General features: G+C 40.1%; 1 protein-coding gene across 2 annotated transcripts in view; it reads right to left on the bottom strand.

Moving 5' to 3' along the window:
- CSMD1 (CUB and Sushi multiple domains 1) overlaps positions 1-12,916 on the bottom strand; it is a 1,337,717-nt gene that overhangs the window by 288,103 nt on the left and 1,036,698 nt on the right. For both annotated transcript variants that reach the window (XM_078386602.1, XM_020797818.3), the window contains 4 exons: positions 12,396-12,534; positions 8,488-8,675; positions 5,774-5,962; positions 1,200-1,316 (listed from right to left, as the gene is read on the bottom strand). In XM_078386602.1, the coding sequence (XP_078242728.1) occupies positions 1,200-1,316; positions 5,774-5,962; positions 8,488-8,675; positions 12,396-12,534 (633 nt within the window). The remainder of the gene's footprint in view (positions 1-1,199; positions 1,317-5,773; positions 5,963-8,487; positions 8,676-12,395; positions 12,535-12,916) is intronic.

The raw sequence follows: 12,916 nt of genomic DNA, 5'->3' as shown, positions 1-12,916 counted from the left end.
ATGGAGGTATTAAATCCCCCCCCCCATATAGAACTATTGTAATAGCTAGAGACAGGGGAACATTAACAGGCAAGCATAACATTTTAATGAATAATATTGGTCAGAGTCCAAGAAGACCTTAGCTTTGTTAACAGAAGGGACCTTTTTACAGATTGTAGGTTTAAAAAGCAGCAGAGGGAGAAGTGTGACAGATTTTAGAAGTGACCAATATTGACATATAGGAATGACAAATATTACACTAAGTCTAAATGTTTTCTTATCTCCAAGGACACAGAAGCAATGGCCAACTTTGGTTTTTAACTTTGAGCAGACTATAAATGCATGTTTAAGGTTCCAAATTTCAGAAGAATTTCAATAAGGGGAGCTACAAAGAAGCCATGAGAATTGACCTCCACTGAAATGCACATTTGGCCAAAGCATAAGGGGTGAAATGAAAAAGAAAGGAAAAAATACATAGGGATCAAATGCAGAGGGAGAGAGAAAAGGTGGGTACTAAACTGGACCTATTTAATTTTTTTATAAAAAAGGATAGATTTTTATAAGGCCAGGGGATCACAACATACTTCTCCTGCATGACATCTTCTGCTCCTCTTATTTCTGTCCATCTAGAATTATTTCTTTTTGCTAATTTTGCTTAAAATCAGCAAAAACTGTGCATCTCATCAGAACAATATCCTCTCAGGTTCATAGATATAAAACCATTTTAAACCTTGAATGTGTTGTCGACCTCATTCTCAATGATCTGCCAGCTTTCCTGTGTTTGCTGTCTGCATCTGTTTTGCTTCAAAGGGGACACTGGGCACTAGTTATGCAAATATTTTGTGCAAACTGCAGAGTCATTTATGGGGGGTGGGGTGGGAAACAGCTCTGTGTCTAACTCTCAAGAAAAATAGCACTGAAATTCGAAACTGAGAGCTGAAAGGTTTTCAAAATCATTTTTGAGGTGTCTTAATAAATCAGCCTAAATCAACAAAGTCAAGAAATTCTAACATTTTTTCACATCCTTGGTTAGGACAGTAACTTTTACCTTCATTTTCATATTTGTTCTCCCTCAAGCAGTTTAGATAGCCATGTTACTCTTTCTTTCTTCTTTGACATTAGTTGTAGATGAGTTATTTTGTTTTTGCATTCCTCTGTCTATATAAAGAACTTTGACCTTAGCTACCTTGAACCATTTTAAAATTATATGACATTCTTACCTTTGCCATGAGAAACTTCAATTGTCCATGTGCAGTTTAAGGAATTTGGATAAAAATCAGGAAAGCCTGGTGAGAGAACAGTTCCACTTCTCCCGTGAATATAGCCACCACAGAGAGCTAAGTAGAGAGGGGGGGGGGGGTTATTTATTATGTATCTATTTAAAATATTTTATCTCGCCTTTTTCCTTAAAATGGACCCAAGGAAGCTTACACAATTAAAAGACAGTCTTGAAAGTTACAATAGTAAGCATACAAATATTTCAAGGACCAAACAAATACCATACTAAAAACCTAAGCAAAAGCAAAAGACAATCAAAGCAGTCAGGTACAATAATCCACTTAAACCCACCCATCCCAAGGCAGCCAGTCACTTGGGGAAACCTGCCTGCAGAAAAATATCTTCACCTGCACAGCAAAGATGGGACCAAACCAGACTCCAGTGGGAGGGAGTTCCAAAGTCCGGAAGAAGCAACAGAGAAGGCTCTCTCCCATGTCCCCACCAAACACACCTGTGAAGGTGGGTGGGACTGAGAGTAAGGCCTGTCCTGATGATCTTAACACTTGGGCAGGCTCATAAAGGGAGATGCAGTCCTTGAAATAGCTTGGACCCAGGATTAGAACCAGCCCTTTAATTTTGCCCAGAAACAGATTGGCAGCCACTGCAGCTGCTGTAACAGGGAGGTTATGTGATCCCTGTGGCCATCCCCAGTTTCCAATTGGGCTACTGCGTTTTGGACCCACTGAAGTTATCAATGTTCTGCTACTCCATTTATAATGAAGAGCATCATTAAACCCTTTAGCCTGGTACAGGCACGTTACAAACAGACTCTAACCAATGCTGTTGTATTTAGCAGAAATATGTGTTTTTTAATGCACACATTGCATAGTTTATGCTTTGCATAATAGGTCCCTGCTGAAATAGAGAAGTTGTAAACATCATCACAGCAAATGAACTGATTAGAAGTAGTGATAGTATTAAGATTGAAAATACATGTACGTCTGCATTAAGGCCTACTCGGAACTGCCAGTGAATGCCTTGTCTCCTTGGCAACCTGACAGTAAAGATTCTGACAAGAGTATGTCTCAAAAGAGATAATAAGAGAAAAACAGGCCAGAAGATCATCAAATGCAGACTCTATTGAACAAATGGTGCTCTAGCGGCTGGGGAGATTAATTGGGAGAAAGAACCAGTCTTCAAAAGATCCCAAAAGGTATAAACTGTAAAATTAACACATATGAAGGATAACAAGAGCAGAGACTTCATATATTCTCTGAAGCATATGACAGTGTGATCCCTGATTGTCTGAGCAAGGCTTAAGGCTTAAAAAAATAAAGCCAATTCTCTGATGATGGGTTGTTTGACAGATACACTTCTGCAATACTTTGTTAAAATCTCTTCCTATCTTTTGTTTCCAAGTGGAGAAAGACACACATATATTTTCCCTAAATATATATTAATTCTTGCAAAGTTCAGCATTTGTGGAGATTAGAGGGATACATTACACTAGGACATAAAAAGGAACTTTTTTCATGTAATTAAACATTTTGTCACAGTATGACTCCTTAAATGTTTGTTTGTCCCGACTTTTTTTTCTTTAAATGCCTACATTATATAAAAAGGGCAAAATTAGACTGTTCTGAAAACATCATTTGGTGTATCTCTTACGTTGCCTCTCCACATGTCTGTAAATGTTCAAATACACTAAATATATATATTATGAATATTATTAAATGTGGCATTTTAACTGAGAGGACTAAACCAGGTATAATAATACAAATAAATATAATAAATTAGTAGCGGTAGTGTGGATTCCCAGGGTGGTGCAGTGTAATGGACGAGGGCTCTGGAGACCAAGGTTTGGATCTCCATTTGGCCACAGAAATTCACTGGGGGAGTGAAACTCGTAGAAAAAAACATTGCTTAAATATATCATTTATCCTCAAAGCCCTATTAGGATCACTGTAAGTCAGTTTTGACTTGACAGCACAGAACACACACAGCACAGATGAGAATAATATGAACTCAGCATGTAAAAATATGAATTCTCATCCTGAATTCTGACAATACACCAGAAAACAGCTCTTTCAGACTGACTGCTTTCACAAAGGATCGGTGCAAGCATGTGCATCTTTCTCACTCTTTCCCCAAATTCCCAGAACACAGGCAAAAAAAGGGGGGGCTTGTTTGTTAGCCTTGCGGCCAACCGTTGAAACTGGAACGGCACTGAGGCCTGCCCCACTTCTTAGGCATTATGTGATGAGCGCATTAACTGAAGCTTGGCATGGCAGAGGCAGTAATAGGAAAAGATCCCATGATGACCAAGATAAAGGAGCGAGCCACTGGTTTGTCTACCGCTCTGTCTATCTCATTGTGGTCAGGTTTTTAAGTGTAAGTGTTTTTAAAGAGCCAGAGTGTGGAGATTAAAAAACAAAACAAAACCCTGGACAGCCTAAATTATATACAGTGGTGCCTCGCTTAACGATTTTAATTGGTTCCAAAAAAATCATCGCTATGGGAAAACATCACTAAGCGAAACGCGGTTTCCCACAGAAATGCATTGAAATGCATAATCTATTCCAATGGGAACGGACTGCCGTCCTTAAGCGAAAATTGCCATAGGAAACATCGCTAAGCGAAACGCGGTTCCCCAATTGAAATGCATTGAAACCTATTCAATGCATCTCAAGGGGGGGGGGAAATTACATCAAATTTAAAAAGAGTCAGAACAAAGTCAAATTAGTTTAACAAAGGGTTTATTAAGTGCACTTATGATTTCAAGCATTCTAAAGATTTTTAAAACATTTTTAAACATATAAAAAACAGCCAACATGAGGTTGTCAAAACCATCGTTATGCAAAACAGGGGGACCCAAACTGTCATTGCTATGTGAAGCATGATCCCAAACATCGTTATGCGAAAATCGCCCATAGGGAACATCGTTAAACGGAGCGCAAGATTGCTCAGAAAAAGCCATCGCTAAGCGAATTCGTCGTTAAAAGAAGCGCTCGTTAAGCGAGGCACCACTGTACACTTAAACCTCATAACAAATACAACAGCAATTTTCAGAACTGTTGTAAAAGCATTATACAATAAAGCTTTGCAATCTTATGGACTATAAATACAGTGGAAGAAAAATGCAATGTATTGATGAAACAGTCTCAAGGCTATGTCACAGTACAGTTTGACACTAAGAAATATCAATCCGAGCAAAAAATGTCATCCTCTATTTGATTGAAATCTATATGGCAGCAGTTGTCCAGAATTCTAAAAAGGAGGTTTAGTCTTAATCACTCACATGCAGTTCCTCATAAAATCTCTCATCATTCATCAGTGGATACATTCTACAATATTCAGACATTCAATATGAGTTTATTCTGGGTCCATAGTATGTGCTCTTCTGAGTCTACAACCTAAGTTTCAAAGACTTCCTCAGGAAATTGTTTGTGCCTTTAAAAATTTAGGCCACAGTCTTACTACCCTGTTTTCCTGAAAATAAGACCTAACCTGAAAAAAAGCCCTGGCATGACCTTACAGGATGCTCGTAATATAAGCCCTACCCCAAAAATAAGCACCAGTGAAGTGAAACCCTGCCCTCCACCATTGTGCAGCAACCAGAAGAAGATGACATGACTGTATTTGAATAAATGCAGACTGTTGTACATGGGAAAAAAATAAAACATCCCCTGAAAATAAGCCCTAATGCGTTTTTTGGAGCAAAAATTAATATAAGTCCCTGTCTTATTTTTGGGAAAACATGCTAACTGGTGTGCTTACAGAAGGGCAAGCATACTCTGAGTAGGGACATGGACTCAATGGTCCTTTCCAACACAGTGATTCTATGGCTTTGTCCCTTCTTCAGTGGACTCTCCTTCATGCAACTGATCATGCCCTGGCTTCAAAATCACTGTAAGAAAAGAAACTGGTAAGCAATTACCATAGCATACATGTGTTTTTTTAAAACAAGCTTCTGCCTAGTGTGTGGAGTGGGACAGAGTTGTATCAGTGTAACAGTGTACCAGTGTAACAAACATTGACAGCAGACATATTTCTCCCTTCCCTGCTCCCACCCTATGCCCAATTAAATCTGTTCTGGAGGATTGGAGACCATCAGGAACAGACCTTGGAGTTACAGGCATACATGGTATTCGGGTCACAGGGGTGAGGCAGAGGAAAGGGGAAGTCCCAATGGGCTAACAAAGATGCATTTTTATGATGCTGGCTAAAGCCTGCAGAATGCAGACCTTCAGCAGGCTTTGGCTAGCTTAGGGACTTTCATCAGACTGCTGAACTGTGGGAGAAGCTGCACCAGTCAAAGGGTTCCCTCTTGAAAACCAAGATACTTAGGACCTAAATGTTATATCCTTTACAGAAACTGATAGACCTAGCACACATATGTATTCTGCTTTGTTTTTAAATGCCTTCCCCAAACCACCATTTCAAGGTAGCAAGTACAGCAACATACATGAGAGGAGGAACTGCATTTCTTCCTGTGCCTTCCTTTATTGGTGTGGAAAATCAGCAGAGGGGCAACATTGCATATGTTATAAATAAAAGTATGTAATAAAGTACACACCGTCACAGCTAGGTAGTGCATGGTTCCACTGGTGGTTTCTTTCACATACAAGTGGTTCATCATCACTCAGCGTATAACCAGGGTCACAGCTAAAAGTGACTGTAGATCGGATGCTGAAATTATTACCATGACGATGGCCATTCACAGGAATTCCTGGGTCAAGACAGGAGTCTGATTCTAATGTAACACCTGAACAGAAGTCAGATAAACATTTCAGAAATGCAGTGCAATATATTGAACTCCAAATAAAGCACAGTATTCCCTCAGTTTGGAAAGACAGCTTTGAAAAGAGATAAGCAATGAGCAGTATTTCTGGTTTTTGGTTTTTTTTAAAAAAAGGCACATTGCCTACAACACAGAAAGACTGATAAAAAAATACGGTAGACAAAAATAAGAAGGGGAATGTATACTAAGAAAAATATACCTGAAGTTAATGGTGATTTATTTTCTTCCCTTTCCTCCTTGATTTCCCCCTGTATCTTTGTATTTTTCAGTTTATACATGGAATGCTTGTGAGGAGAAAAGATAGAGGGAGTGGCCCAGTTGACTGAATCCTTGCCTCACTTCAGGTCTTAGTCCTGGAGGAACATGAGCCTCCTGGGGTATGGCAGGCTGGGAGTTGTTTGCCTCCAGAAGAGGCAGCAATACCTCATGACACAATTTGGAAGAGTTGTCCTGGGGCAAATGTTGGGACAGGGGACAGAGGGGCTTATAAGTTTTCCCTGCCTTTGATCTCAGTCTCTTTCAGTTTTCCTTGAAGTTGGGAGGACACTGAGGAAAGGAAGGGCTTCCTAAGGAGCCAGGATATATTGCCAGGACCTTGTTGTGTAGGCTAGGAGGTTTGCAGAATGTACACGAGAGGCTTTCCCAGAACAGTGGGACTTTCTGTCCAGTGATTGATCAGGGGCTATCTGGGGCAAAGAACAGTCTTCAAGAACAGCAAGGCCAAACTGCCCATCAAGCAAGGTGGGTGGCTATATGTCCTTTTAAAAGAAAGCCTGGCCTTCCATTTGAAGAGCAGTCCTCCTTTCAGGTGATGCATGCTATCATTTTTGGTGATGCTTAAGTGGCCACTCTCCTCTTCTCCATGACTTTTCCTGGCTGAAACATGTTTAATCATCTTTCTCTCATTTTTTTTAATTGAAATGCCTTGAGGGAGAGTCATTTTGTAAGGAAAGATACAAATCAGAGACACCAACAGAATACTGATGAATGGCAGAAAGAATATTGGAGGGCATGTCAATTCTTGTAAACTTCCGATATGAGGGCAGTCTCACTACTGGACATTCTGAAAATGCTGTTCAAACCATTCCTCCAAAATAACTGATTGTTGCCTGGCTAGATATTTCAATAAAACTACAGGGACCCCTGTTTCTTTTCTTTCTACATACTGTAAGCTTTGAAATGGCATAATGCTAGATCGATGCAGCACTAAAATAGAAACAGATAGGAAAAAAAGGAAGTGTTTGGGTGGTAGAGTACGGTATACTGCACTCCAAAACCCATTATATTTGACACCCAAAACTTGGAAAACCCTTCACACCCCCACAGACACTATTTACTCCAGAACAGGAGATTACACATGCCAAAATGAGTTTTCAAAAGTGTGACCAGAATCAATTTAAAATAAACAATTCCAAAGTAGGTGTTTCATAAAAACCACTTCCTGGTTGAAAAAAAAACTGCAAGCTTAGCTGTACATCGTGTAGTTGAAAATTTTAAATTCCATTTCAATTATGCCAACCCGAATGCAAAAAGAGGAGTATTATGATGTCACTCGAGCCTTGAATCTCACTACAGCAATTCCAACTAAAGAAAACCAGATGTTGCAGCTGATGGAATTACAATGTCTATGAACAGTATAACATGTTGCCAAGTTTTATGTATCTGAAAATACAGTTTTTCAAATAAAAGCATCGCTGTCATCAATAAAACTCAATAAAACTCCTCTCACTCCTTGCTATAGGTTTTATTTTTTCCACCCACAATAAATAACTTTTAGCCCTTTCAAAGCTCTAACTTAGTTTCTGTTCCTGCAAAAAAAAGTGCTGATGTCTGCTGCGCAACTACCAATCTCCGTAATATCAAGGTGGTTTATTCAAAGCTTGGTCTTACTGCTAAGCATACATAGCAATCTTCGAAATGATACCCTACCAAAGCATCACTTTTAAGAAGTTAGACGTGGCGTGAGAGCTAGATCAATAGTGGCATGATCTTTTCAGTTTTGTTGAATTGTGTGGTTACACACATTTTCAAATGATTTGAACTAATGTCCACACTACACCTTTACACCAAGTTTGGTACCATTTTAACTGCAGTGACTTGACTCCCAAGCCCTGATGTTAGTGATGGACAACATGACCCAAAGGCTCCCAGCCCTTACTTATGATCCTCAGCTTTCTGTACCAACTTCCTGCCCAAAAAATATGGACCAGTAAAAGAGGAGGAGGAGGAGGAGGAGAGAATTGCCACCACTGGGAAAACATACTGTATTTACAATTCATTGTTCCAGTATAATTCAATGTGATCTAAAACAATAGGACAAATGACAATCTAAAGAACACATAACAAGCTCTAGTTCTAACAGAGGCTTTATAAGGCATTGTATATTTTCCCTCATTGATTCACAAGGCATCATGCTACAGGCCTTTCATTATGCACAACATTTCTATTTAGTCATTAACTTGTGTCAGTTGCAGAGAGGGGAAACTCACTCTCATAGTGGATTAAGAAGCCAATGCTTGAACGACTGTTATCTGTAGTGAACAGCAGGTACATGTAATTGCCGGTACTAATAAGGAATTGTGGTGCTTGGGTACCATGGTATTCTCCAATTAATGGAGATGAGCTAGTTGACCCATCTCTTACTTCCAGTGTGTCATAATTTACCTCTGTTTGGAATCTGGAGAAACAGAAACAAAATGCATCACATGTTAATTCAATGTTGAAACAACTATAATCACACTGCCTGGGAATACAGGTGAGGTCCCTAATGGTAACTGGGTATCACATGGTACACCTAGGTCATTAGCTTCCTCCTTCTTAGTAGTTAACCATTGGCAGGAAAAAGAAAAAGGATAACCCATGAAGTCTGCTCCATCCAAATGATATATGGAAGCAAAGGGGGCAAGGGACAATGGGAGTGATGAAGCAGGAGGTGTGGGTCCCCGAAACTTTGGAGAGTTCCTGCCAGCGACACCATACAAATCTCACTATTGTGACTGATGGACAAAAGGCTTGATTCAGTAAAGCAGGAAACAGAAAAGTGTGCCCTAAAATACCAGAATATATTTTATCCAATGTTTATACATATTAAAGAATCCAATGTATTTCAGCCTGTTAATTTTGGATAGAAAATGAGAAGTATACTCCAGAGTACTTGGTGCAGCATATTTTAAGGACCCTCAAAAAAGATTTTAGAACATACAGTTGACTGAAACATGCTGGGTTTCTTTTATTAAAAAATGAACTAGGTATACAGCTTCAAGCATTTCGTGTTTCTCTCTTGACTTCCTTGATGTGGATGATTTTTAGTCCTCTTCTTTCCTGTGATTTGGTATAAGGCAGTTTCGTAAGTCCAGCATGAATTACCTTCTGTATCCATAGCAGAGGTCCCAGGCAGCAGATAGAGGCCATATTGAGCCACCCACAAGAATGCACTGAAAAGACTGGCCCAATTACAGCACAAGAAAGCTTCACGCAGAACCCGGGAGAAAGGCTTGATCCTGTACCAGACCAAACACTACAGGGTGCTTGTTGAAAATAATTCTGTGAGTGCTGTCACTCCACTCAAGGCAAGGGTTGCAGTGAGCTTCTCCTCAGACATGGTCTCCATGAAGTAAACTTTCAAAGCTACTTAAACTTGGCTTTATTAAAGTAGGGGAAGGGGGCAGAAGAGAAAGGAGGACACCAGTAGCATCCCTCTCTGCCAGTCCTCCATGGAGTTGAGTTACCTCCAGTAGCCCCCATCAAGCCCAGTCTCTTCCCAACTCCAAATTCCCATCACTGGGATCAGACTGCCTATAGTCTGTTGCTGGCATCAGATCTTCAGTATGGCCCTGAACCATCCTATGTCCTACTGTGAAGGATAATAAGGCCAGCTGCTCACCAGCATCCAGGGGTATGCAGCCCTTCTTGCTGTTGTCTCTATTTCTTTTGGTGCTTGCGCCACCAGCATCTTTGCTGAGTAGGGCTGGAAGCCAGATGCCCTGCCAGAAACCAAGGTCTCCATTGGATAGGTGGTGTGGGTAGCAAAATCGGGCTGTTGTTGTTGTTGTTGTTTGTTAGTTTTATTTATATGCCGCATTTCTCTCAACAAGGGACCCAAAGGATTATCACTCACCCCCCCAGTGCTTCATCTTCCTAAGGAGCCTATTCAGACCAGAGGGGAGTGAAACTAATGTGGAGGATCTATCAGGGATCCCCTACCAGCTCTCCTCAGACTGCAGAAGCTGCTGGGATGATTTCAACCTAAGAAGAAAGACGCCCAGTTGCCATGACTCAACTTTCAGATAATCACACCTGGATGACTGAGAATCTGAGATATACTTACCTTGTTAAGTTTTAATAATAATCTTTAAACTGCAAAGCTGGAAGGGACCCTATGGATCATCAAATCCAGCCCCTGTCAAGGAGGCACAGTGGGGAATCAAACTCCCAACCTCTGGGCTCTGCAGTCAGATACTTAAACCACTGAGGTATGTTTAGAGTCAACAAATATTGACTGACCATAAAATCGTTCTCCAAATATTGTTTCTGCAACATATGCACTCGGGTTTCACAGCCCTGTGGTTTGGCTACCATTTTAGATCATGTTCAATGCAGTCGAATTCCATCAAAATATTTGGAGAGACACCTGATGGCTTTTTCAACAGAGAAATATGAACCTTTTTGCTGCAGGTTGTATGTCAAGCACTTTTCTCCCTCCTCTTAACAAAGACAACACAGAAAGCATTTAAGTAGAAACAGAACACTCTCGCTGTGCAAGATCCCAAACCTTTTGAACCAGATGTGTGTGTGTGTATACGTGTGTGGAGGAGGAAGGGTTGTATTAAAAGAGTAAGGCATCTTGTAACTCAGCTGCAGAGCTGATTTGTTTGGTGTCAAAGGAAGAACTATAACAGCAAAAGACCTGTGTTCATATCTAATAGAGAACAGCACTTCTGGAAGCCAAATGCCTTGAAGAAGTCCTGACAAAAGAAAATAAATCTGTTCAGCTGAGCCAAGGCAACACAGTAAGACTGTTCCTGTTACTGAAGACAACTGAAAGCAAGAGGGAAATAATGCCATGCCCGATTGTTTATTTGCGGGTTTTGTTAAAACAGCACACAAAAGAGCTTGAAAATTATTTGCCAAATATGCATTTGTTGCCCCCAATTCATTTTGGAACAAGTAATTATTTTTAAAAAGTTAAGTGCTAATTGCACTTTCAAGATTGTTTCACGTAATGATTAACATTTCACATTATTTTAACTGGTTACTTCTGGAGGTAATTATGGGGCAGATTGGCCATCTGGAATAATATGAATTGATTCTGGTTAATAATGGAATGATTGACACACTGTATTATTAGTAATCAATGCTGCAAAATAATTTGATGTTCTCTTAAGGTTTCTTTCAATGATCTGATGGCAATATATATGCAAACGACACTAAATGCCAATAACAGAATGCGAAATATCCACCCACCCGTCCTTTCTGCAATAGTAAGACTGATGGAGGGTTCTGGCGATTTCAAAAAAAAAAATTGTAGTTTGTTATATTCTCTTTAGCTGGTGCAAAGAAAACGGGTAACCTCCTTGTGGAAATTGTTTTGTTCTCATGGTCCAAATTCAGCTTGTACTCAACTGAGAGGGAAGGCATATAGATTCCCATGCCTTGAAACGGAAAATGCTTGGGGCATGTACTTATACATTATCTGCACATCAGCTCTTGTACATTCTCTTTCTTATACCTTAAACTGCTTTTTTATATCTAAATAAATGGTCTGACAACCTGATATGGGGGCCATATGAAATGAACCAAAAGAGGAGTACAATGTGTATAACAAGTAGCAAGTAGAAAGAAAACAAGAGAAGTTAAAGTAAGGAAATAAGAACATTAGAGGGCCTTTGAAAGGCTGATCACACCAAAGCTACACCTTAAGAGTAGTCTATGATTCTGCTCCCTCTTCTCTTCTCCAAATAGATAACTGTTCTCTTGGAAACAGCAGGGGGAGCCACTCTAGAAATAGCAAATTATTATCAACATCAGCTCAATCCATGCTGTACTTTCACAGAAACTCACCTCATTTTGAGGGAATCACCTAACCCCTCCCCTCTCCATTGTTGCTTTCTATAGTTGGCAAGCTACGCATATGCAGAGAAGAGGTTCTTGCTTGTCTGTATTTTCCACACATGAGGAAGAAACCTGAGAAAAACACTAAATCAGGAATCTTTCCTCTGCAGACACATCACTTCCTCCGTGTAGAAACGAAAACAAGGAGGGAAAGCAGTGAGCATTCCCTTCCATGTATGGTAAATTTTGATGGCAAAGCCTGGGTAGGGATAATATGAGCATTCCACACAACTGCTAGATTCTATTGTGAGTGTTCTTCGTGTTCAGAGGTTGTCCATGTACTCACTTATTAAAGGTGATCTTAATGGAGTGTCCTTGCCTTGCCTCAATTACCCATTCACAGTTTAATGAGTCTTTGTAGTACCCTGGCCATCCTGGGGGTAAGATGACTCCACTAGATGCTGTCAAATGGCCACCACAAGGAGCTGGAAGATAAAAATACAAGCATATAATGATACTAAAGTCTCAAACAAGCCATACTATAATTCAGAGAGAGAATTATTGGATGGCAACATAGAAATGACCAGTAATCCTGTATAAGCCAGTGTGGGATAATAAATGCTAGATTTGCATCATAGACACTTCTGCCCCAAATCCTTACTCAGTAGACTCAGCCCAAGACATTTTGTCGACTGAGATGAAGGGCAAGGCGTCATCAACTTCCCATTCCTCATACCAACAGGCTATTAATTGGCAACTGTGTTTCGCTGGATAAAAAACAGCAGGATAGTCGATGTGCAGAACAATCCCTGTAGTATAAGCAGCTCTGCTTTCCAAGAAGAAATGGAAATGTTTCTGGGGGAAGCA

Source organism: Pogona vitticeps, chromosome 1 (assembly GCF_051106095.1).
Source record: "Pogona vitticeps strain Pit_001003342236 chromosome 1, PviZW2.1, whole genome shotgun sequence".
Lineage (NCBI taxonomy): Eukaryota > Metazoa > Chordata > Lepidosauria > Squamata > Agamidae > Pogona > Pogona vitticeps.
The sequence above is the reverse complement of the archived record's forward strand: the minus strand, read 5'-3'. Positions and strand labels throughout refer to the sequence as shown.